This window comes from Cebus imitator, unplaced genomic scaffold (genome assembly GCF_001604975.1).
Source record: "Cebus imitator isolate Cc_AM_T3 unplaced genomic scaffold, Cebus_imitator-1.0 Scaffold249, whole genome shotgun sequence".
NCBI classification, from domain to species: Eukaryota; Metazoa; Chordata; class Mammalia; order Primates; family Cebidae; genus Cebus; species Cebus imitator.
Genome location: NW_016107564.1, coordinates 3,265,287 through 3,289,511, shown reverse-complemented (window position 1 = coordinate 3,289,511; position 24,225 = coordinate 3,265,287). Strand labels below are relative to the sequence as shown.

At 38.4% G+C, this 24,225-nt stretch overlaps 1 protein-coding gene across 2 annotated transcripts in view; it reads left to right on the top strand.

The window, feature by feature from the left end:
• Nucleotides 1-24,225, top strand: part of TAPT1 (transmembrane anterior posterior transformation 1) — a 69,596-nt gene that overhangs the window by 7,178 nt on the left and 38,193 nt on the right. For both annotated transcript variants that reach the window (XM_037727952.1, XM_017498746.2), the window contains exons 2-3: nucleotides 6,779-6,909; nucleotides 21,343-21,461. In XM_037727952.1, coding sequence (XP_037583880.1) covers nucleotides 6,779-6,909; nucleotides 21,343-21,461 — 250 coding nt within the window. The remainder of the gene's footprint in view (nucleotides 1-6,778; nucleotides 6,910-21,342; nucleotides 21,462-24,225) is intronic.

Genomic DNA, 24,225 nt, shown 5'->3' with positions numbered 1-24,225 from the left:
TTTTTTTTTTGAGACAGAGTCTCGCTCTGTTGCCAAGCTGGAGTGCAGTGGTGCAATCTCGACTCACTGCAGCCTTTGCCTCCCAAGTTCAAGCAATTCTCCTGCCTCAACCACTTGAGTAGCTGGAACTACAGGTACTCGCCACCATGTCCAGCTAATTTTTGTATTTTTAGTAGAGATGGGGTTTCACCATGTTGGCCAGAATGGTCTCGGTCTCTTGACCTCATGATCTGCCCACCTCAGACTCCCGAAGTGTCTATTTTTAAAAGACTTTTACTGAGTGATATTTCTTCCTGGTAAGATTGAGATAAATGAACTAAAATTAATTGACATCTTAAAAAACTTAAATCAGTGTTCAGAAAGTAAGTATTTGGGTTATTTTATTTTGAAAAATACTTATTCTTAAAATGTAAAGGTAGCTGTTTGGCATAAGAGTGACTGTTTTGCTTAGAAGGACTGAAATACCATGAAAGTCTGACAGAAGTTAAGATGTACTTGGCTATCAGAGTTCTTGATGATACCCATAGGTAAAGAACAGTGGCTTTGCTAAATACTTACCCAGGCAATTATACCCCAAATCATAGGACAGATAAGTTCAGATAGGTCTATAGAATACTAGAGAGCAACTTTTAACAAAATAAAAGCAAGCGAAACACTGAAACACAGGTATACCTCAGCACTGAGGATTGAGTGGTGCACTGGGAAATGCAGCCTTTTCTAAGAAAGATGGGAGTGGTCCCGGTAGAGCAGAAGCAGCAAGGCTAATTAGATGGCTCTGGCAGTGAGGCAGTGCACCCTCCTACCTCCTTCACTGTGAATCACAATTATAATTATAAATTATAATTGTCAGAGAGATGGATGATCATTTTGATATAGGGGAGAGAGCATGCTGAACTAGGTGCTATTCCCAGTTTACCCCTTAGCTTTTCAGTGACTTTGGACAAGTCTTTCAACTTCTGTGAACCACAGTTTTTTCATTTGCAAAATATGGACACCATTAATTACTTTCTTTAACTGTCATGATTGTAGCGAGAATTGTATGAAGTAGTGTGTGCAAGACCTTTGTAAACTGCCTTATACTGCAAAGTAGAAGGATCCTAATCCCTAAAATACGCCCACTTCTCCAGGAGTAGGTGAGAAGGAGGTAAGGTAAAGCTTTCAAGATATTTAACCTTATGAAACTTTGTTGTTGTGGTTAGTATTTCTTTAATGTATCATTTAAAACAGTTACCTAGCCAATTAGCATGGCGCTAATTGTACACAAAGACTACTCTTACTTTCAGAACTCACCCGGGGCTGGACTTCGAGAATATGGGGATACATGGGGCCTGCTCTCAGAAGGTTCATGGTCTTTTAAGGGAGCAACTAGTAAAGAGTGTAGCTTCACAGAATTTAGCTCAAGGTACAGTGGGAGTGCAGAGAAAGGGTAGGGACAGAGGGCTCCTAACTTTCCAGAAATAACACAGTGGCATGTTTACAAAAGCACTTGAGGCAATGATAGGCAAAGCTATCTAATGGTGAAAAGCACGCACGCTCTACCCATAGACTGCTTGACTTTGAATTCTGGCTTTTCTGCTTGCTTCTTTTGTGACCCTGGAGATCTCCTTAGCCTCTCTGGGCCTTGGTTTCTTTAGCTGCAAAATGGGTATAACAGTAGAACCTGTTTCATAGTTGTGAGAGCTGTTCACTCAAAATAGGTTACGTTTTTATTCTTTGACTTTTTAAATTCTTTATTGTAGAATCTAAACTAGTATTTATAATTAAAATTCTCATATATCTAGAGGTAGAATCCTGACACAGCATTGTTTTGTACTTGTAATTAAAACACTCATGTGTTTATATTGTATGACACCCTATTACAGAAAATTACTTAGGTGATATAGTTTATTAAATATACTTATTTGTTATATTACCTTTTAACCATAGAACAAGAAGATAACCACCAAACCAGAATTGTAATACTACAGTACTTGTGAAGTTTATAGGAAGTAGTTCAAGACACTGTTTCATGCTTTGCAGATTTTATATACTTTCATACAAATACTCTCTTAGTCCTTTGATGATTCTGTGGATAAGGCAAACAGTTGACAGGTATTAAAAACTTCTCTAAGCTTCCATTTTCTCTTCGGTAAAATTGACACCTGTGACTGCACCAGGGTCCCAGGACTAATATGTGGAGAGCTAGTATCAGGACTCCCTTCCTCTGATTGCTAATCCCATGCTCTTCTGTAGGTCACAACACAACTCTCATTATGGTCAAAGCTGTCATCTATCTGCAGTCACCAGAGAAGACACCATTGTGGAAAATTTAAATAAACCTTTTTTTTTTTTTTTTGATACGGAATTTTGCTCTTGTTGTCCAAGCTGAAGTACACTGGGGTGATCTCAGCTCACTGCAACCTCTGCCTTCTGGGTTCAAGCGATTCTCCTGCCTCTATTTTTAGTGGAGATGGGGTTTCACTATTTTGGGCAGGCTGGTTTCGAACTCCTGACCTCAGGTGATCTGCTCTCCTTGGCCTCCCAAAGTGCTATGATTATAGGCATGAGCCACCACACCTGGCCCCAAATAAACCTTTTTATTTAATTTGCTTTTTAAAATTTTGAATGATTGTGCAGTAATGTGTTTCTGATCTCTTTAACTCAGATGGCATGCTTGTGGGCTGCCTAACTTCTTTCCTTGCACTTAGTGTTGACAGTGAGGGTCTCCTCATTCCTGAAGCCAGGGCACTCACTAGCTGTGACTGCATCATGGTACCTTGTTTCCTCAGGGGGATGAGGTTCGGGTACCTGTTGGGTTACCTTTATAGTCACTTAGCTACACATACAGTGTAGAGGCTCCTATATCCTCAGTAGCTGCTACATTGAGTGAAGCTTTTCACTCCTTCCCTGCTAACTCCCTGAGTCTCAGAATAATTCTGTCATCATCCCAAGTTCTTTTCTCAAGTATCTGGTATGCTCTTCTTTTGCCACTTCTGATTTTTTTTTTTATATTGGTACATTGTTATTGATTAAGCAATCCCATTACTATTGAACATTTTGACTAATTCTACTTTTGTATTCATATAGATCATCTTTCAGTAGAGAAATTTAGCGATAAAGCAAAATGGGAAAATTCCAGACATTATCATATCAGAAGGGACAAATCACCCACATGAAAGTGTAGCCCAGTTGGCCGATTGCATTGCTTCCTCAATTCTGTGTCAGTTCTGTTCTTTGCTGCCTGCCTCCTAAAGAGACTAATTTGGCCACTTCATTTTATGTCTATAATTCTTTCTTTTCTTAGTCACTTCCCTTTCTATTTCATTTTTAGATTTTCACTGTCTGATGGTTTTTGTTCTCTGTGATTTTTCTTCTTCTCTGACCCATATATCATTTTAGCAAACATTTGTTGAGTACCTATTATGTGCTGGGTCCTAGTGATGAAAAGATAAACAAGAAAACCAGACAAGAAAATGAATGTAGTAAGCTGTGGAAAATCACAGGCAAGTGCAGGTACTATAGAAGCCAAGCAGGGGAAAGGACAGACTCTGCCTGAGAAACTTAGGGAAGTCTTCACAGAGAAGGTCATGTCTGGGCATGATCACTCCTAGAAAACTGATAGAGAATTCTTGGACCAAGGAACAGTGTGAATCCATTGACATGTTTGGGAGAAATGAAAAATACGATAAGCAGAAAATTGTGACCTAGAGACTCAGGCGAGTCAGGCGTGAAGCATGACTAAATAGATGGTCTGTTGCCAGTCGTAAAGGATCTAGGATGGCCTGCACTGAGGAGATAGGACTTTATTCCATAGGTAACGAAGAACCACTGAAGGGTTTCAGAGCCATATCTGATCTGTGTGAGGTGCTGACTAACTGCCAGGTTGAGTTAGCACTGAAGGGAGGAAAGATTGGAAGAATGGTGCTCGGTCAAGAAGCTTTTGCAGTAAACTTAAGAGGGGTAGGGAGGGTTAAACTAGGGTGGAGTATAGCAAAAAGGGGAAAAAGTTAGTGTTTTAAAGGAAGAATTGGTAGGCCTTGGTAAGAAGAGTGAGGAGATTGTCAAGATTGGCCCTGGGCTTCTGGTGCAGCAACTGTGTGTCGCTGGTAAAGCCAGGAACTAAAGTCTGGACTTCAGGAGAGGTACAGAATCAGTGGGCAAGATACTGCTTTCATTTTGTAGGTGATTCAGTGCCTATGAGATATCCAGATAGAGGAAGCTGTTGGAAATATGAGCCAGAGCTGAAGATGTGATGACTTTAGGATTTTGATGTGGTTTTAATTTTAGTTAGGAATATATAGGAAACAAAGTATGTATAGGAAATAAATGCTAGAAAAAATGATGAGGACATATTGGAGAATACCAGCATTAGAGGAGGGCTGACATTTTACTGTAGTGAATAGAGCACTGAGCCAGCAAACATTTCAGAGTCAGGTAGAGGTGGAAGAGCTGCCAAAGAGACTTAGATGGGAAAATTTAGCCATTCAAGAGAGAAGAGCACCAGTGAATCAGGTTTGGGTAGGAGGGAGGGATGGGGAAGCTGCAAGGTTGGCTGCTGTCTGGAGAGTATGGTGAAGTGACCTCTGGAGTTCAAAATTCGAGTTCACTAAGGTCAGTGAAAAATTATGTATGTAGAATCTCCTCTGCTTCTGAAAGTCCTGTGCTTTTCAATTCTTACATGAAAGAACTGGTATTTGTAGATACCAACTAATCGAAACATACTTTTCTTCCTAATTGGAAAACTGACTGAACTGAGTATTTTATCTTTCATTAGTCTTGACTGCTTTTGTTTGCACTCAGAAGGCTTGCTTTCTCTCCTCTTGAGAGAACAGATTTCGTTCTGGTTCTAGCCAGCATAGCACATGTTAGAAAGTTGCTAACCAGAAGTTCTACTCTACATGGATTTGATTAGACTAAATCCTTTAAATCCAAACATCTGTTAATATATACAGTAGAGTTCACATGTTGCATACATGTGACCCACATGACTTCAACTGTAAATGTACCGAAGACAGAAAGTACAACACATAGATAGATTCCACTTCCTGTTGCCTGAGGCTGACATAGATAGAAAGAAGTCTGCTTTTCTCTCCTGCTGTTTCAGCTCCAGATATCTCTCACGGTAACACTGACTCCCAAAACAAATTATGAATTTGGTTTTTAAAGAAAGAGAGAGAAAGAGAGAGAGAGAGAGAGAGAGTGTGTGTGTGTGTGTGTGTGTGTGTGTGTGTGTGTATACACATGTATATGGAATAAACCCTAACATAAGCAAGCCACTTGACATAATACTCAAAGAATTAGGCCTCTGTTTAAGTGCTGGAGGAGGTAAGCTGTTGTAGACCTGTTGTTTAGAGCCATAATCAAGTTGGCTTCTAAGTCTTTCTAAGGGCTTTTAAGATTTTTTTTTTTTTTTAACAGAGCCTCACTGTGTTGCCCAGCCTGGACTGCAGTGGCGCAATTTCAGCTCACTGCAACCTCTGCTTCCTGAGTTCAAGTGATTCTCCTGCCTCAGCCTCCCAAGTAGCTGGGACTACAGGCGTCCGCCAGCATGCCCAGCTAATTTTTTTTTGTATTTTTAGTAGAGACAGGATTTCACTATGTTAGCCAGGCTGATCTTGAACTCCTGACCTTGTGATTTGCCCACCTTGGCCTCCCAAAGTGCTAGGATTACAGGCATGAGCCACCACACGCTGCCAAGGGTATTTTTTACTATAAATTCTTTCCCCCTCACGTATAGGCTTTAGATCATAGCACTCAGAAGGGGCAATTCCTTAAGTAGATCCACATAAATGAAATCAACCTTCCTCCTTTGTCAGTTTTTAGAGGGAACATTAATACTATATTTGGTAAAAAGGACCACAAGGCCAGCTTAGAGCAAAGAGAACAGTGGACAGTTGGAAACCTTTTGGTAACCTGCATTCTGGAAGAGACTTTACCTCCTGCAGAGTAAAGTAGGAAGGTGTAGATGAAGTAAGGGGTGCTGAGGGTCATTGAGGGGATGGGCTGTCAGGGAAGTGTAATGCACTGAGAAGAGGTGGTGTGGAACATCCAGAGCCTTAGCTTCTCACCTCAAGCTGCCAATTGTAGTGAGTGGACAGTATTTAACTTCCTTTGACCTTGATTTTCTCATCTGAGATGATTACAGAGTAATTTGCTTTAGAGAAACAAAGGAAAGACATGGGTGAATGGAAAGATCCAAGGAAAGGGAGGTTTTTCTGATCTAGTTGAGATTCCACTTTGTATAACTATTGTTAGTATCATGTTGGTAAGTCTTCATTTGGCATTGTTTAGACATTTGTGCAGGATCTCTGAGGCTGAACTAAGAAGGGAGCTGGGGTACCAGTATCCGCGTAGTTCGCCCACAATGGTGGTTGGACCAAAGCAGTGCCAGTTGTGTGACTTGGCTCCCTTTCGACTCTATGTATCGCTCTGTTTTATATATTTTTGATAGCTACTGATTTTCCATCCCTCATCTCTGCCAGTCCAGGCAGGTCCAGTATTACCTGTAAGACTCAAGACTGAGCTCTTGAAAAATACTTTTCTGACTATTCTAGTCCTTAGTAATCATTCCCTTCCATATTCCTGTGGCATTTTCAGTTTATACCACACAGAAAAATACTTTTCTCAAAAATGCTTGTTGATCATTGTGTGTAGTTGGTGAGTTCTAGGCATAGAATTATAGATTACATTTATTTTGGTCTTTTTGTTTTGAATGTATATTACCTATGGCCCTAGCGAGTGTGTAAGTTCCTTAATGAACACTGTTCTTTTTGTTTTCTGTCATTTTCTTTTTCTGTAGAGCTTTCATTATTGAGGTTCCTCAGTGCTGAACTAACAAGAGGGTACTTCCTTGAACATAATGAGGCCAAGTATACAGAAAGAAGAGAAAGAGTATACACTTGTTTGCGAATACCAAGAGAATTGGAAAAGGTACTATTTTTTTTCATTACTAGACATCATTTTGAAAGTTACGTCAAAGTATTAACTGCAAAAAAAATGGTGGACAACTAGAGTTGAGTTTTTTAAATAATTGAAATAATGTAATAAGTAAATGTATTGGGGGAGTGGAAATTTCCTTACAGGAAGAAGCTTTAAAGTTACAATTTTTAATGCAAGACCCAATGATAGGATATGAATAGATCTATCCAAATCTTAACTTTTCTGCCTGTTATTGTCATTGTGTGCTACATCCAAATAACTCTTTTAAGGAATTAATCTCTACTTCTGTACTCTTTTAGTTCCTCTCAGTTCTGTTTTACTAGAAACAGGGTTTTCCCCCCATTCAGCATGATAAATTATTTAATTTCAGGCTTTTTAAAGGTTTCAGTTTCTCAGAAAGCACATATATTTATAAAGATTGAAGACAGTCTCTTGAAAGAAAAATATGGTTTGTTTAATCTTTATCACAGGAAGCATTGCATTACCGGGTGAGTGTAGTAACAGCAGCACTGCATCTTCACGTCTCTTATTCCCTTGGCTGTGCCTTATCCTATCAAGACTAATAAAGTGGGCTGAGAAAGCAGCCCCTTCTCCCCTAGGTGATGCTAGATTTGATGAATATAAGCAATTCCAACATTTCTTTGTAAAAGAAAAGAAATAATTCAGCTTCAACTATATCGAAACATGTTTTCATACTTCTATAGTAACATAAATCTTGTGATAGTCCAGTCATCTTCTTAGAATCATACTTTGTATTGGAGTGGCTATCAGAAGAGTTTGGTTGGCTGGATTCATTGGTACTTTGTAATAACAAGAGCTATTACAATACAGGCAATAAGGAGTAAGGACCCAACTGGTTTGGCTGATACTCTATTTCTAACAATCTATCAATTTGACAGAAGAAAAAGCCAAATGTAGAGTGACAGTTTCAGAAATGTTGCTTTATGTAGGTTCTTGGTGAAGTGTCACTTGCTGAAGTTTTAAGGAGTTCTGTATTAGGGTGGGATTTAGAGAGCTGATGAGCAAGCAAGGATTAGAGAGAGAGCAAATATGCCACTGGTTTGATTGCCTTTGGCGAGGATCATTAAATATGCTTAGCTATGACTGTATTGCTGCATTTCTAGAGGACTAGGGTTCCATGGAGGAGCCTGACGGGTTAACCGATAAGGAGGGAGGAGGATTGGGCAGGACTGTCTGCAGCACTTCTCCTCAGCACAGCAACAGCTCTGTCATATATATTGGGATTTATTGAAGATTTTGTCTGAAGAAAGGAATGGGGTATGTGGATGTTTCTTTTACTTGGAAAAAAATTAGATTAAACCAGTTCTTATGTCTTAAAAGACTGTTAGCTTGCTTTTCAGCTTTTTTCTAGTAATAAACCATGAGATGGAAGTGTGAGGACACAATGCAGGGGAAGTGGGTGGGACAGCCTGCTATGTGAACAGGACAGTGCCAACCATGGTCAGCTTTTGCCCACCTGGCCTGAGCCCTCTACAGAGGAATTTGGTTCCTGCCGGTCTGAGTAGTTATGAACTCCCATTTTTCTCTGGGGAAGACACAGAGGGATTTACTGGTAACCCCCACTGAACTTTATGAACACAACCAGGGGACTGCTTCAAAGTGGGTTGATGTCTGTCTGACCCCTTTTATTACCCCTCCTGTGGCAAAACACAAATGAGCAGTGGCAACATCCACTTCTGATTCTGATACCTCAGCAGAGACAGGCTTGTTTCACACTTCCTTCTTTCTCTTCTTAAAGCAACACTGAAATAACAAGCGATGTTTTGGGGTAGATTTTGCACAGGAACTTGTAAGTACTTCATGTTTGTATTGTCTGGTCCACTATAGAACCACTAATGGGTCAAGTAATCAATATGATAAGTTGGCATCAAAATTTTTTTTTAAGAAAATAGAAGAAGTATCAGAGAACATGGCCTATGCTAAGTATTGTTTCACAAAACTTTGGTTTCATTTATATGAATGTAAATGTATAATGTCAGAAAAGTTGCATTAACACTGCACATCCACAATTGTAATAAGTTTCTAATGAATTTTGTTTTCCCTGAAAAAGGCTTTAGCGCCTGTTTGGGAAAATTTGATGCAGTCTCTTAGAACAATACTTAAGAAGCTGTATAGCATTGTAGCTAATATTATTTTGTGTTTTTAAAATGAATTCATTGAACACCTGCACTAAAAAACAATTTAGTTTGTAACATACTTCATGCTGCTTGAAGACCATAATTGTACATTTATTTTCTCCCTTATTCTCATATGTCCTAAAGCCTGCTTTCTAAGTAGCTACAGGCCCAAATTTGTTTATGTCTCCCTGTATAGTAGTAACGTTATCTTCATCTCTCTCAGTAGCAGAAGAGAGGAAATACAATTCAAGAAATGAACCACTGATAGGGGATTTGTTGTGATGAGGATCGCTTCACATTGGGCGGTATCAGTTGTACAAGGTATAAATGATTTCAAAAATATAAAGGAGATTATTCAACCAATTTATACCATTCCTGTGAATAAATAACTGCCTGTAGTCCTGGAAAAAAAAAAAAGAAGAAGCTTTGTAGTCTAAATATACAAAAGAACATCATGGTTTTGTGTTTAAAGCATTTCTTCTTAACTTCTAAAACCAAGTGGGATGTAGAGGAAAGCAGATTTAAGTTTCACTTTAATTCTTGGCTTAAATATCGCTCATAACTGCATGAATTCACTCTGATATCTTTAAGGCCTTTATTTTTTATAAGTAGGATTTCACTTAAAGTTTTTATTATGAGTTGAGAGCCTATCTAGACATTCAAGATAACCTAAATTATTTTTTATTGGCTTTTTTTTGTTTACATTGTCTATTCTAATATATAAAACCTTACTCATTTTCTTCTTATTTTTGATAAATGCTATGATATTTTCACCTAATCTTTTCAGGAAGAGAAACTTGAAAATTAAAGAGCACTTTGCTTCTACAAAGGTTGCAAACACCACAAAACATGTAATTAATTTTTATTCTTTAAGATAAAGGTCAACTTATCTCTTACTGAACCTGTTTACTAATGTGAAAACAAATCACCCAATTTTTGTGTTACGTTGTCATTGGATAAATACCTTATATTTGACATTTAGTAAAGATGAATTGCTTATATATTTTAGATAGCATTTCCAATTATTCGCACATTATTTTCACTCTTGAACTCCTTATTTTAATGTAGGAGTATATAATTTTGGAATGTTTGTTGGCTTTGAGAGACATTTCTTCTCTTCCATCATAAATGTTTTCCCCTGTCCTCACAACCCTTGGGTTCTGTGTACCAGATCTTTTACTAACTACTTACATCGTCTACTTTGGGAGCTTTTTTTTTCTTTTCCATACAACCAAGGATGTTAAACTATACTTTTTCTGCATTCTAAATCGAGAGGCAAGATAGCAAAGTGTTTAAGGGGATGATCTCTAAAGTTAGACTGCCTAAGTCTGAATCTTGGCTTCAAAATTTATTAGCTGTGAGTCCTTGAGCACTTTACTTAATCGTTCTGTGCCTAGTTTTCTCATCTACATATTAATTATATGGTAAGCATGTAAAATTTTTTTACAACCTTCACATCAGCAGCTCGTGGTGAATGCATTACTGTGCTAGAGTGAGAGGAATTTAAAGGTTTCTTGTCCCTAGATTACCTTCTGGTGGATGTAATATTTTTCTTTGCAGTTGGGGTAGCTTTCATCTTTGGGATGTGCACAGCAGGAGGTGATTGGGAGAGGTGTGTTTTTTAGGATTTCCGTGTGTCCCAGTTTTATCTTGCATTACACTTTTAATCTCCCTGCTTTGCTTGCCACTAACTTGACTTTGCTAACCCTGCAAGGGACATGATGTTTTGACTCTTGGCCCTCTTGAGTGGCTGACCATAAGCAGAAAAAGCCTCTAGGGAAAGCTGTCTTCTTTTCTCTTTCCTTTTAGTCAGGCTATCTGGGACTAAAGCTGATCTCTTTCATGAAGGACATAGCCTTCATGAAATGGCCAAGGACAATGGCCATGAGAGATAGCACACCTTACCATTTTCTGCCAGGCCCTATAGAGTGTGGCCTCAGTGGGCACATGCCTGAAGCCTACGGTTATAACAGAAACAGAGTGCTTTAACCAGAGGCTTGGTGAAATCAGAGATAGGGAGCATCAGTTTTCTAAAGAGGAAATTCCTGGTGAGTGATTTCTCACTGTACCATACCCCACCTTGACTTGGACACTTAACATCCCACCTGTTGTATCCATTTCTGTGTGAATAAATAAATAACGTTTATTATATAACGATTAGGTGCCAGGTACTGTCCTAGGCACTTTACATGTGTTTGTGTTCAATCCCTTCAACAGCCTCACAAGATATATGTACTGTCCTTTGTCCACCCCATGTGGCAGTTCTGCATTGACTTTCAGACAGATCTCTCCTTCCACTGTTGTTGGGGTGGTGGTATGTGCTAGTAGTATGTGCTCTCCCTTTAGATCCCCAAGGAACAGTTTACCATGCATCAGTTTACCAAATTTTCCCTTTTCTAAGGACTAATTTTGTCATCTTTGTGAATCTAAAGCTACAGTAAATAGTAAAGAAATACACATTATAGGATCTTCTGAAATTCCCTGGTATATTTAAATTCTAATTTAGAAAGATAAAGGTCACTTATACACTTAATTATTAATTTATTCCATCTGTTTTGAGTACTTTCTATGTTCCAAGAAGGCACTTTTGCAGTGCAGAGTATGGAGATAAATGGGTCTCACACCTAGCTTAGAAGATACCAAATCCATAAGTTATTAAAATACAGGACACAAAATGACAAATCCTTTTAAGTAGTATAAATAAAATATGAAGATTTAGAGAAGGGAAAGTATGCTTAGACGACAGACCTGGGACAAGGATACAGGAAGGAAAAAGGAAGAGATTTTGTTATATGGGCCATGTAGGATGGGGTAGGTATGCCAGGAAGATCCAGAGGTGGAAAGTTGTTAGGTGTGGGCAGGAAACCACCAACACATTCTGGAAAGATAGACTGGCCAGCCTAGGCAATGTGGGAAAATGCTGTCTTTACAAAAAATACAAAAATTAGCCAGGAGTGGTAGTGCACGCTTGTGGTCCTAGTTACTTGAGAGCCTGAGGAGGAAGGATCCTTTGGGCCCCAGATGCAGAGGGTGCCGTGAGCTAAGATCATGCAACAGAGTGAGACCCTGTCTCAAAAAAAAAGAGCGAGAGAAAAAAAGAGATAGACTGGATCCAGTTAATGTTGAATGATCAGGCTAGAGTTTAGAGTCGAGTTTGTGGAAGGAGACTATTAAATATGTTTCTCTTAGGAATGCTTAAGAAATACATTCCTTTTCTGTATAGACCAGAAAAGCTGGCTAACAGCGGTTTAAACAAGTAGGAAACTGTTTTGTTTTTTTTTAAACAAGTCTAGAAAAAAGAGGTCTCAGTTGTTCCAGCAGATTAATGAAGCTGTCATGGACCCAAGCCCTTTTCGTCTTTCTATTTTACCATCCTTGGCAAATTGGCTTTGGGTCCTCTTGCTTGTTATCTTCTAGTAGAAAGACTATAGTTGCAACCTCAGTGTTACATCTGCATTATAAACAGAAAGAAATGGGGTGGGCTTTGCCACCTTTTTGACTATGCCTTTTATAAAGAATTGAAAGTTTTCCCAGATGTAGCCTGGAATACTTCCATTTCTGTCTTCTTGTCCAAACTGAGTTACATAGCCATCTCCAGCTGCAGAGGAGACTAGGACAGTGAATATTATGCTTTTCCAACAAACAGAGAAAAGAACTGAGAATGGTTATAGGGTTAGCCATCCCTCAACTTTCCTTTTGGAAAATTCGTATAGTCATATTCAACATGGACTGGAAATGAAACAAGCAAGGAGAGCTCAAGATCCTTCTATGAATATAGTTAATTTATAATTTAATTCTACAATTAAAAGTCTAATTCTACAATTATATAATTTAATTCTGCAGATTAAAATCTTTATTTGATTTATTTATTCCCCCTCGAAATATTTATTTCTTGTGTTAAATATGTCAGATGTATGTTGTGATTATCATGAAGCCTGACTTTTCTTTTGTAATTCTGTGCTTTTTGGCAGGTCATTATTTTATTATTACCATGCCTTGTACATTATGGTTATTTAATACAGTTTTCTAAAAATTAAATTCAACTACTTAGTCTTAAATGGAACTACTTAGTGTTCTTAGGAATGTAGCAAGTTTTTATAAACCTTCAATTTGTCAGATTTAAAGTGTAAGTATTGATATATTATTATTACTAGGCATAGACTATTACTGTTGAAGGGGAGAAGGGTTACTGTCATACAGGGGAATTATTTGTGATCAAGCATCAACAACCTTAGCTTCTTATCTTGGGTCTATTTGTAATAGCTGAGGCCTGATCAAGGCATCAAACCTCTCTTGAGTTTTACTTTCTTCATCTGTGATTGGAAGGTTGGACCTAGGTCGTCTCAAGAGGTCTAATAGTGCATATTCATTGAATGAGTTTGCCTATGAGGAATGGTGAGGGCAAATGGGAAGATTTAAATGTCTAGTAGAGTAACTTAGTTTTGCTTTTTTGAGGGTCATGGCAGGGTTAACATTTAGGAAAAAATAATCCAAAAGTTCATTTCAAATGAATGGACTTAAAATGTCATATAAAGCCTTTTTGTTGTATGTCAGTTTGAGGTATATGTTCAGAAAACATAATGACGGTTGTTTTTTCTTTATTTCAGTAAAACATTCCTGGGCTTTCATTGTGAAACTAATAGAGAGTACTTAGTCAGACCGACATTTGTGGCAGTGTTTTCTTGGCCATCCTACTCAGTTTCTAATTTCATGAAAACATGTTTAGAGAATCATCCCTCTAAATTCTTCTCATGACGCAGCTCTTGCTGGTGACACACCCTTGTGCAGATTCCCTACCCCATCCCACCCCCAACCCCAGCGTGGCTGCTGAGAAGCAGGAAAGCCAGTGGGGATCCACACGTCTGAGAATCTCAGCAGCCTTGGCTGGTGCTTCTCCCCTTCTCTCCGAGGCTTGTCACACCCTGCTTGTGGTGGTGATGACCACAGCTTCCACGTTCTTTCTGCAACTGTCTTATCATTCTTAATTTTCTCAGGGGAGGTTGGGCATGTGAGATCAAAGCCTTTAGGCCTCTACCACATTTATTGATGTATTTAAAAGATAATTTTTGAACTTGGCACTGTGGGACCATGCTTATCTTTATGAATCGATCACTTATTTCTCTCATTCAGCTTTCGAAACAGTCTTAAATCTCTCTTCTGTGTCTTTCCATTGTCCTCTATCAAGCTGCTGTGATCATTCAGTGATGGCTCTTCTCCTCCTGAACTGTCCTCTCTGCTCAGTGCAGCCTGCTGTGGTGCTGTGTGCTGACCATTCCCGAGAAAGTCGATCTGATCCTATATAAAAGGTGTAGGATCAGAGCCTAGAGCAGCAGCTAAGACCTCTGTTCCTTAGCCTTGCCCTGGGACCCTGAGGGCACTCCTGCCTTACCCTGGGACCCTGAGGGCACTCCTGCCTTGCTGCATCATTCCAGCCCCTCAGCAGGAATGCCACAACCCTGTCTAAGCCCTGTCTATAGCAAGCAAAATAATAGTTCCTACCTGGTGGGTTGTTGTGAGGGTTAAGTAAGTTAATGTTGGTCATGTGCTTAGAATATAACAATATTCAACATGGATTGCAAATATGAGAAGCAAGAAAGTCTCAAGATCATTCTATGTGCATAGTCCTACAAATTAAAATCTTCAATTTGTTTCTTTTCCATGGCTACATATGCGTAACCTTGCTTATCATAGGAGAACCTGGCTCATGGTAATCCCTTTGTTAGCCATCTACTAGAGTATAGACTTGCTGGGGCATGAATTTTTTAAGTTAGATGATTAAAATGATTTTATTGTAGGGATGACCTTGAATCTGCAGTAATTACTTTCAGTCATGTGTATTCTTGTTGATATCCTGTTCCCCTTGACATTCTACTCCTAATTGATCCCTACATATAGGTTTATTAAGAACTTCTTCATTCTCAGCAGAGATTTATCAAAAGTACATGTTTTAAAATAATCTTCTGTTTAATTAATCGTCTTCAGGTACCTCTTTAAAACAAAAAGCTATAAGTGAAAACATTACCTAAGCTCATCACCTGTGTTTCCAGAGCACATCATTCGTCTGGCACTTACTGCACAGTTTGTGTCAAGCTCACTGGGTTGTGATTTCCCAAGAGAAGATGTCTTTCCTCCCAGTGCAGTGCTAAGCAAGATATGGTCTCTGCTTTTACAGGAGTAGATCCAGAGCTTTAGCAAAAGCTTTGTAAAACTGAAACTAGGCCTCTTTACCCCTATTTTCTACCCTTCAGACCAGCGATCCTCTACTAGCAGGTGATATTTGGTGGTTGTGGTGGAGGAGATGTTATTCAGAATTTCCAGTAGATGGTTAGTGTTATTCAAGGAGGTATATTGCAGAATTGTTATGCTGCTTTCATTTTAGCCATAACATTTCATTCATTTTGAAATTTCAAATGCTGCTAAAAGAAGGGCAGGAGGTTTTTGTCAAAGGGAAACATAGCTTTGTTTTGTTTTCTTTTTCAAGGTGAAGAAACCCTGCCTCATTCCCCACAGAAAGAGGCTGGCATTTTTATTTGTTTGTTTCTTTTGAGACAGGTATTTTTCAGATGCTAAGAGCAGTACTAGTAGGTTCAAAATAAATATAATAAGAGCAGGCTGTAGAAATTTTCACAAGTGAATATTTTGTTTACTTACAATGCCACAGGATAATTTTGATTTTGTAATTTCCTTAACATTAAAGTTCAGATGTTAAAAACTTATGTTAAACCTTATTTAAAAATATGTATAATGGTAAATCCAGTGGTGAGTGAGACTAGAAGGATGAATGAAAGTGTCATTAGTAGAAATAGTGTTTCAGTTTTCTGCAGACTGAGTGAAGTCCTGGCTCTGCCTCTACTACTCAATAACCCAGGCCAACTTCTTGTCTCACTGCAGCATTTGGGTGGTACTGGACTGCAGCCATGCACAGGCAGGCCCCAAGCCCAGCACCTGGCCAGTGCCTGGTTACATTGCCCAGAACCTGTAGAAGGCTTCTCAAGTCCTTCCGGACAAGATCTCTCAGAGACAGAGAGGCTGGAACATTTCTGTCCTTTTATTGTTTTCACTTATAATTTTTTATTTTAAAGAGGTCTCTGAAAATTAATAATTAAGCAGAAGATTATATTGAAACATGTACATTTTGGGAAGCCTCTGCTGAGAATGAATTTTAGAGAATATTTTAAAATTGTATATCTGTGGTTTGTAACTCATTACTTTTAATTCAGTTTTGTACAAAGAACTTCCCAGTGTGTTCCCACCCATAAACTCTTGTGCAAAGCTTTCTGTAGTCAGTTTGAACTGAACTGTCTTCACTGCCTTGGAAGCTGCCTAGGAGGGAACTGAATTTCAACCTGGCTGCCTATCTGGGACTTGATTTTCAGGCTGAGTTGCCACTTTTTAGTGGATCACAAATTTAGTGAGAGCAGCAACATTGTTTCTTTTTATAAGGAAAATAGAAAATACCCTGTATTTCATAGAAGGGAAGTATTACTTTCATGAAGCTTTTCTTTTTTTTAGTGTGTTTACAAACCTGTGCATAGTGAATTGCCTTGTAAAGTATGTTTCTAACTGTGGATTTTGGTCAAAATTTGATCCTCTTATTTGGACAATGTGCTTCTTTACAAGACTTTCACCTTGTTAAAGAAGGGAACATATATTTTATTCATCCGTCACAGTCTCTGCCACATAAGAGTTGTTCAATAAAATGATTGAGGGAGGGATAAAGGTACAAATCCGAGAATAAGCCCTAGAAAGGTTTTCATGGAAGGCTTTGTGTAGCATTTTATCTTCCATCCCTGGGAAATGCTTGTCAATCACAGAATGGAAAACAGCTAAAAGTCTCATACTCTAGTATATAATTTCTTCTTGAAGTATTTTCATTATGTTTTGGTACTTTGCCATATGTTGCTTTTCTGATTTGTGTTATATATGTAATTACCAGTTTAAGGAGATGAGATATTCATTATAAGTTTTCCCTATAAAGGTTTGATACATGTCAAGTTAGATAAGGTGAGATGAAACTGGAATGACAGGACTGCAGAAGAAAAAAATGGGAAAATGGGAAGAGAGAGTGATGAGGGGCTGATGTGCAAGGTGTGGGTGTCAACTAATAGGAAAGATTGTTACCTCTGATTTAAACTGTCATAGTCCAGAATTACTGTGCTGCTTTCATTTCAATCACAACATTGTGTCTATTTTGAAATTTCAAATGGCATTTAAAGAAGGGTAGGAAATTTTTGAATGGCATATGGTACCAATTCATTACTTTATAGTCACACCTTGTATATTTTTTTGTTTTAATTTTTATCTTAATTTTTGTGATTACATAGTAGGTATATGTATTTATGGGCTACACGAGATGTTTTGATACAGATACGCAATGCATAATAATCACATCATATAAAATGGGGTATCCATCCCCTTAAGCATTTATCTGTTGTGTCACAAACAATCCATTTTTACTCTTTTAGTTATTTTAAAATGTACAATTAAATCATTATTGATATAGTCACCCTGTTATGCCATCAAATGCTCTGTTTTGTTTTGTTTTGTTTTGTTTTTTGTGCTCATTAACCATCCCCGTCCCCACCACCCTTCCCAGCCTCTGGTAACCATTCTTCTACTCTATTTCCATGAGTTCAATTGTTTTGATCTTTAGAACCCAGGAATAAGTGAGAACATGCAGTGCTTGGCTTATTTCACTTAGCATAATGGCCTCCAGTTTTAGCCATGTTTTTGCAAATGAAGGATCTCATTCTTTTTTATGACACCTTGTGTGTTTAAGGGGAAATTTTTATTAGCCATTATTTAAGAGTGCTTCAATACATTATAGTTATTTGGTCCAAATAAGAAGGAAATAGTAATTACCTATTTTACCAAGATACAGTATAGATTAATTGAAGGTGTAAAAGTACACATTCTCATTAATAATGTATATTCAAAGCTTTTAATTCTTGACAACATTTTTAGAGCTAGCAATAAATCTAAATATGTAAAATGTTTGTCTTTTATAAGTTTGATTCATTAAATTCCTATTATTCCTGCATTTTTAATGATACTAGGCAAATTGGCAAGACAAGTTAGCACAAAGAAGCTACCTTAACTCTTATGCCTTGTAAAAATAGGAAGATCTTTTTGCTTTGCTAAAATTTTTTCAAAGAGGGAGTGTATAGGGCCTGTCTGGGACTTGAATCTCAAGGCCTTGGGCAAATATTTGGCCTTCAGAGCCTGGTTTCCTATTGTGTGAAGCAGTGATGATAATAGCTATCTCAGAGAGCTGTTAGGAGGGCTAAGTAGTAAGTGCTTACCACCACACCTCGAGTACTTCAAACACAAGAGACTTCTTTGCACAGTGCCTTCAAATTCCAGGGTCATCGTGTAAATTCAGTAAGTTACACAAGTATAAAATCCTCCTGCATGGAGTCAGGCTGACACTACACACAACGTGAGTTTCTTTATATCCTTCAGGGTGAATGTTTTCAGGATTACACCTTGTTTACTTTTTAAGGAAATTCTCATTTTCATATGTAAGGAATTTCAAAGAATACTGTGTTTTATGAGAAAGCATAACATTAGGACAATAGATACCTTAATTGAGTCACGTTTCCAAACTCTGAAAAGCATTTCTGTGGCTTGTCTTTTGTATTGTGTATTCTCACACACGTGAGTGATTTCTTTTTACCCATTTGAAATTTCTTTAGATTGCAGCCACTTATTTCCTTCCATTCAAATGTCGAGGTCTAACATAGTCACGGGCCAAGTCTAACATAGTCACGGGGCCAGAACAGTGTGAGCAGACCATTGCCTTGTCCACCCAGTTTATGTGACTGCTTTAGCGTGTGAAGGGGAAGGCCTATTAGACTTGTGTTGCTGTTGTTTATCATAAACAATACTAATACACATTCCTCCAAGCCAGAGAAAGGTGGCTGTGCTTTTTATTTTTAGGAGAGGGTGTTTGTCTTCGTGATTGCTTTCCGCCTCTGCATTCCCACGCATGCTTCCCTTACCTGGAAAGCTTCCTTCCTCTTCCTGCCTCTGCACCTGCTTCTGCCCAGTCCACCCTCTCTGCGTAGCATACAGCTCTCATCTTCTCAGATGTCTTTCGAGGGCCTCCTCTCCTGTGGACCTTTTTCTGACTCTCCAAGTTAGTTTGGCCTTTGGGCCTCTTCTGTTTCCTATGTACTAGGTCTGTCATGGCAGCTGTTTGACACTGCACTGGCCTAACTGCTGGTGTTTCTTTTCTTTTTTTGCTCTTTCACCCAGGCAGGAGTGCAGTGGCATGATCTCGGCTCACTGTAGCCTCTGCCTCCCAGGCTCTGGCGATCCTCCCACCTCAGTCTCCAGACTAACTGCGACTACAGGTGTCTGCTACCACACCCCACTAATTTTTGTATTTTTAGTAGGGGTGGGGTTTTACCACTTTGCCCAGGCTGGTCTCAAACTCTTGGACTCAAGCAATCCTTCTGCCTTGATGTCCCAAAGTATTGGGGTTACAGGTGTGTGCCACTGTACCTGGCCCTGCTGGTGTTTCTTGTGCTCAAATATGAATAAGTTTACTGAGGACAGGAACTACTGGCTGGTGTTCTATTTGTCTTTGTGCCTGCTGGGCTGAGCATGTTACTTGGCCATATTACCAGCTTCATAGATGTTGGTAGAATGAATAATGGGTTCATCCTGAGTGAGAAGGACATCCACACACTCTCCCTGTCAGCATCCTGCATACATACTAATCTTCCTTCTGGGGGATTGGGTTTCTAGCAGTTTCTGCCCTCAGCACTGTACCAGCAGTTCTCTCACAAGGAGGGAAAGACTTCTCAGTGACAGGAGAGTGATAGAAGAGGACCATGAACTCGACATGGACCTTGCTCAGCTTCCTGCTGCACTGCTTTGTGTATAAGACAGAAAACATTCAACACTGGGGCTCTATGCTAATAATATACCACATGTAACGTAGTAGTTTAGCATTGTAATTTTACTGCTGTTTATAATGAGTCTAAATTGTTGAAAACATAAAAGGGCCTATATATTCAGATTTAAAAATGTGGCATATATATGTATAGCATATTTTTAAGATATTTTTATCCAAAATTAATTAAAATGTATTCTTTCATTTAAAGACGTGTGTATTAGTTTACTAGGGCTGCCAGGACGAAGTACCATAGACTGGGTGGTTTAAACAACAGATATTTATTATCTTGCAGTTCTGGAAGCTGGAAGTCTGCGATCAAGTGTCAGTGGGGTAGTTTTCTTCTGAGGCTTCTTCTTGGCTTTCAGATGGCCGCCTTCTCCCTCAGTCTTTATATCATCTTTCCTCTGTCTATGCCTGTGTCCAAATTTCCTCTTTTATAAAGACTCCAGTATATTGGATTAGGGCCCACCCTAAATGACCTTTTTTTCTTTTTAAACTTAAATCACCTCTTTAAAGGCACTGTCCCAGCACAGTTGTATTCTGAGGTACCAACATAGGAACCGGATAGGGGACACAGTTCAGCCTGTAACGGTGTGAATTTTAACTAATCTATGGAGGCAGGGCACTTTGTTGACTAAAGATACATGGAATGCTGTGGTGAGGGCATATGTATCATACCATGTTTATGTGTCAGACATACAGAAAGTCACCACTCTTAAAATGAATAGCTGAGTTTGTTAACCTAGGGGTGGCTACTTGGCCAAGTCATCAAAAGACTTCACCCTTCTTCTATGAAATATAGTCCTAAACTTCAGTAAGAGTGTGTAATGTTACCACAAAAAGAAAGGGTATGGCAAGTAGTCAAGAAAGAAGGAAAAATAATAAACACTAAGAGGCTGGTTCTGGGGTTAAGAATAATGCCTTCTGAGTGCAACAAGTTTCAGTGCACATGAAATCATGTTAAAGTTAGTGATGAATTTGCATATTTTTAACATAAACAGTATTGTAACTTAATATATATTCCACTCTTTCCCATCAGTGAAACACTCTAAATAGGAATAGCAAAATTATGAGGAGTAAAGATTTTCTATAATATCTTTAGAGCTTGAGGAAGTACTCAGAAAGCTACATCAGATGATGTGCCATTAACTATGGTCCAGGGGAACTTGTTTGTGAGTAATTTCTTCTGTGAGTGGTAGACCAAAGGCTCTTTAAAGTACAGACTCACTCTTCGAAGAGTAGAACTATTAATTTGTTATTCCCAGGGCTAAGTTTTAAGAACTTAAGTTTTTATAATGTTTAGAAATTCTGATTTTTCAAAATTTTCATCTATAAGTATTTTGAAAATACTTTTTTTTTTCTTCTCTCCTTGTTAAAATTCAGCTGATGGTTTTTGGAATCTTTCTGTGCCTGGATGCGTTTTTGTATGTGTTCACCCTGCTTCCTTTAAGAGTTTTCCTGGCACTATTCAGGCTCCTCACTTTGCCTTGCTATGGCTTAAGGTAAGTTTAAAATCATTAACTATTGTAAATGTATAGTATTTCATTATTGTTAATACTTGTGATGGTTGCAGAGTAAGGATAATTTATACAGCTTCATCCACACTTTGGCCCTTCATGCATAAAATAATTGTTTATCTTTTTGATGGATATTATATAGTGTGTTTATATAATATTATACTTTTTATATGCTTTTTTTTTTTTTTTTCAGAATTGTTTTGAACCAAAACTTTGCTGTAGCCAGTAGAATAATGTTAATGCTAAAGGCTGTGTAACAGTGTAGAAAGGACCTGGTACTGAAAGTCAAAGACCTACTTACCATGTTCCTAACTCACCTATGCCTTTATTTCCACGAAGGCCTTGGGCCTCTTAGGCATCATCTGTAGAAAGGACAGGGTTCTAGGCTGGAGTGGTAAAGGAATCTCCTCAGGAGCTCTTACCACAAGGGTTCTTCCTCCATTTCATTTGAGAATCATTGTTGTAATGGTCTGTGGAGCCTTAGTTACTGGTAGTAAACAAGACTCTGATCCCTGAGAGTGGAAAAACTCTCAGGGATCATTGTCCCCACTGGGAAGATCAGAGAGCCCGACCTGACATTGACTAGCTTGTGAGCTGTGTGCAACTGCCTGACTTCTCTAAGTGTGCTTCCCCCTCAGCCAAAAGGGACTATTGAGAGCTCAGCATCTTTTACCACAAAGATTAGAAGTTGTTAAAATAATAGCCAGCGTAGTGCCTGGCTCATAGTAGACAAGAGCAGGTAATCAGTTTTCTTCTTTTTGTTCTCTACCAAAACTTAGAATAGTAAGGTGACGGTGTTAAGCTTACATGAAGCTTTATGCTTTATTGTTCTGGAGGTTAAAAGGAAGTTTGGCTTTTACAGTTTTCTTTCTTTGTATAGTTAGGCCAATGTGTCTCTATTCTGTATATAGTCACTCTTTACAACATTTTTATTTAGTTCTTAGCAGAGATGTCCAGGTTACATTTCTGACATGCATCACTTTTCTAAATACATTACATCCTGGGAAAATTCTAAAATAGACAATAATTTGTGAGACTTCATTGAACTATGGTGACTGTTCCATGGTATGTAAAATATATAATTAATAAAATAATTTAGCCATAGCAATTGAGTTAAAAGTTAGTGACCAGTATACACAATTATATGTTTTTCTAAAAGACTAAAGCCATGGGAGATTATTTTTTAAAGTCGTAAATGAGCATATACTTAATATTTAGTAACACATATAGTCGTTTTAAAAATAAGACTCAATCTGTTTTGATAGAAATTCCTCCCAGTGTAAATTGGAATAATTTAATGATTATGATGATCACATTATGAAGGGATTAAGAATCCTTGTTTTGCAAGGTTACGTGGAGTAAGACAATTATAAAAATTCAGCTCCTGTCATTGTTATATGTTCTGTTCTGTAACTTACTTGCCTTCCAGGATAACAGTGGATTAATGCTACATATTTTATTAATCACAAGTTAATCAAATGGGATGATAGTTATAGGAATTTAGTCATTTGCTTTAAGGTATTTCTAGTACATGTTTTATTCCTTTAGAAGAAGTTTTAAGAAGGCCTTATTACTAACAAATCTTTTAAAATGTATTTTAAAAGCATGGCACATTAATACTAACAAAGCCTAACCACAATAAACTATTTTTCTTTATCACTATTGGGAGCTTCATATTATCATGGCATCTTAGTTCATTTTCAGAAGACCAAAATACAGTCTAAAATAACATTACTAAATATACATCTTTATTTGGAACTACATAAAGTGAATAGACACATGGACATTTAGATAAAGTCAAGTAAAACACATGACATAAAATTACTAATATTGCTGGGTATGGTGCCTCATGCCTGTAATCTCAGCACTTTGGGAGGCCAAGGTAGGAGGATCGCTAGAGGCAAGGAGTTCAAGACCAGCCTGGGCAAAATAGTAATACCTTATCTCTATAAAAAATAACAAAAAATTAGGCAGATATGGTGGCACATGTCTGTGATCCCAGCTACTCCAGAGGCTAAGAGGTTGGGGAATCACTTGACCCTGAGAAGTCAAGACTGCGGTGAGCCATGATTATGCCACTGCACTCCAGCCTGGGCGTTGGAATGAGACCCTATGTAGGGCTTTTCACATCTACATTATGAGCTACATTACTTTTTAGTTATTCTTTGATTAACATTGTGGGGCAAGTTCATGCTGTAGCCATCTTTATGTGGATGGCTTTCAAAGACATGTCATGTTCTCAGTGGCTGTTGGTACAATGTGAGGGGAACATTAAAATGATATATAAGCTAATGACTATCTTCCTCCTGGAGTGGTTCCTTCTTGGGTATACCAAGTAACAGTGGTGATTTGCCAGTGATCCCAAGGGTCTCTCTTTGGGGACACTTATTTGAAGATCCATCTTGTTATATTGTACAGACATCTAAAACTGTGCTGCACTCAGTTCATTTCTGTGTAACTCCTGTTATATGGGGGAACAGGGCACATAAAATAGCATTAGAAGAGTCTTTTCTAGACCAGCACGGTGGTACACACCTGTCATCCCAGAACTTTGGGAGGCCGAGGTGGGAGGGTAGCTTGAGGCCAGGAGTTTAGACTAGCCTGGGCAACATAATGAGACCCTGTCTCTACCAAAAAAAAAAAAAATTAGCCAGGTGTGGTGGCAGACACATGTAGTCCCAGCTACTTGGGAGGCTGAGGTGAGAGGATTCCTTGAGCCCAGGAATTCGAGGCCACCGTGAGCTATAAT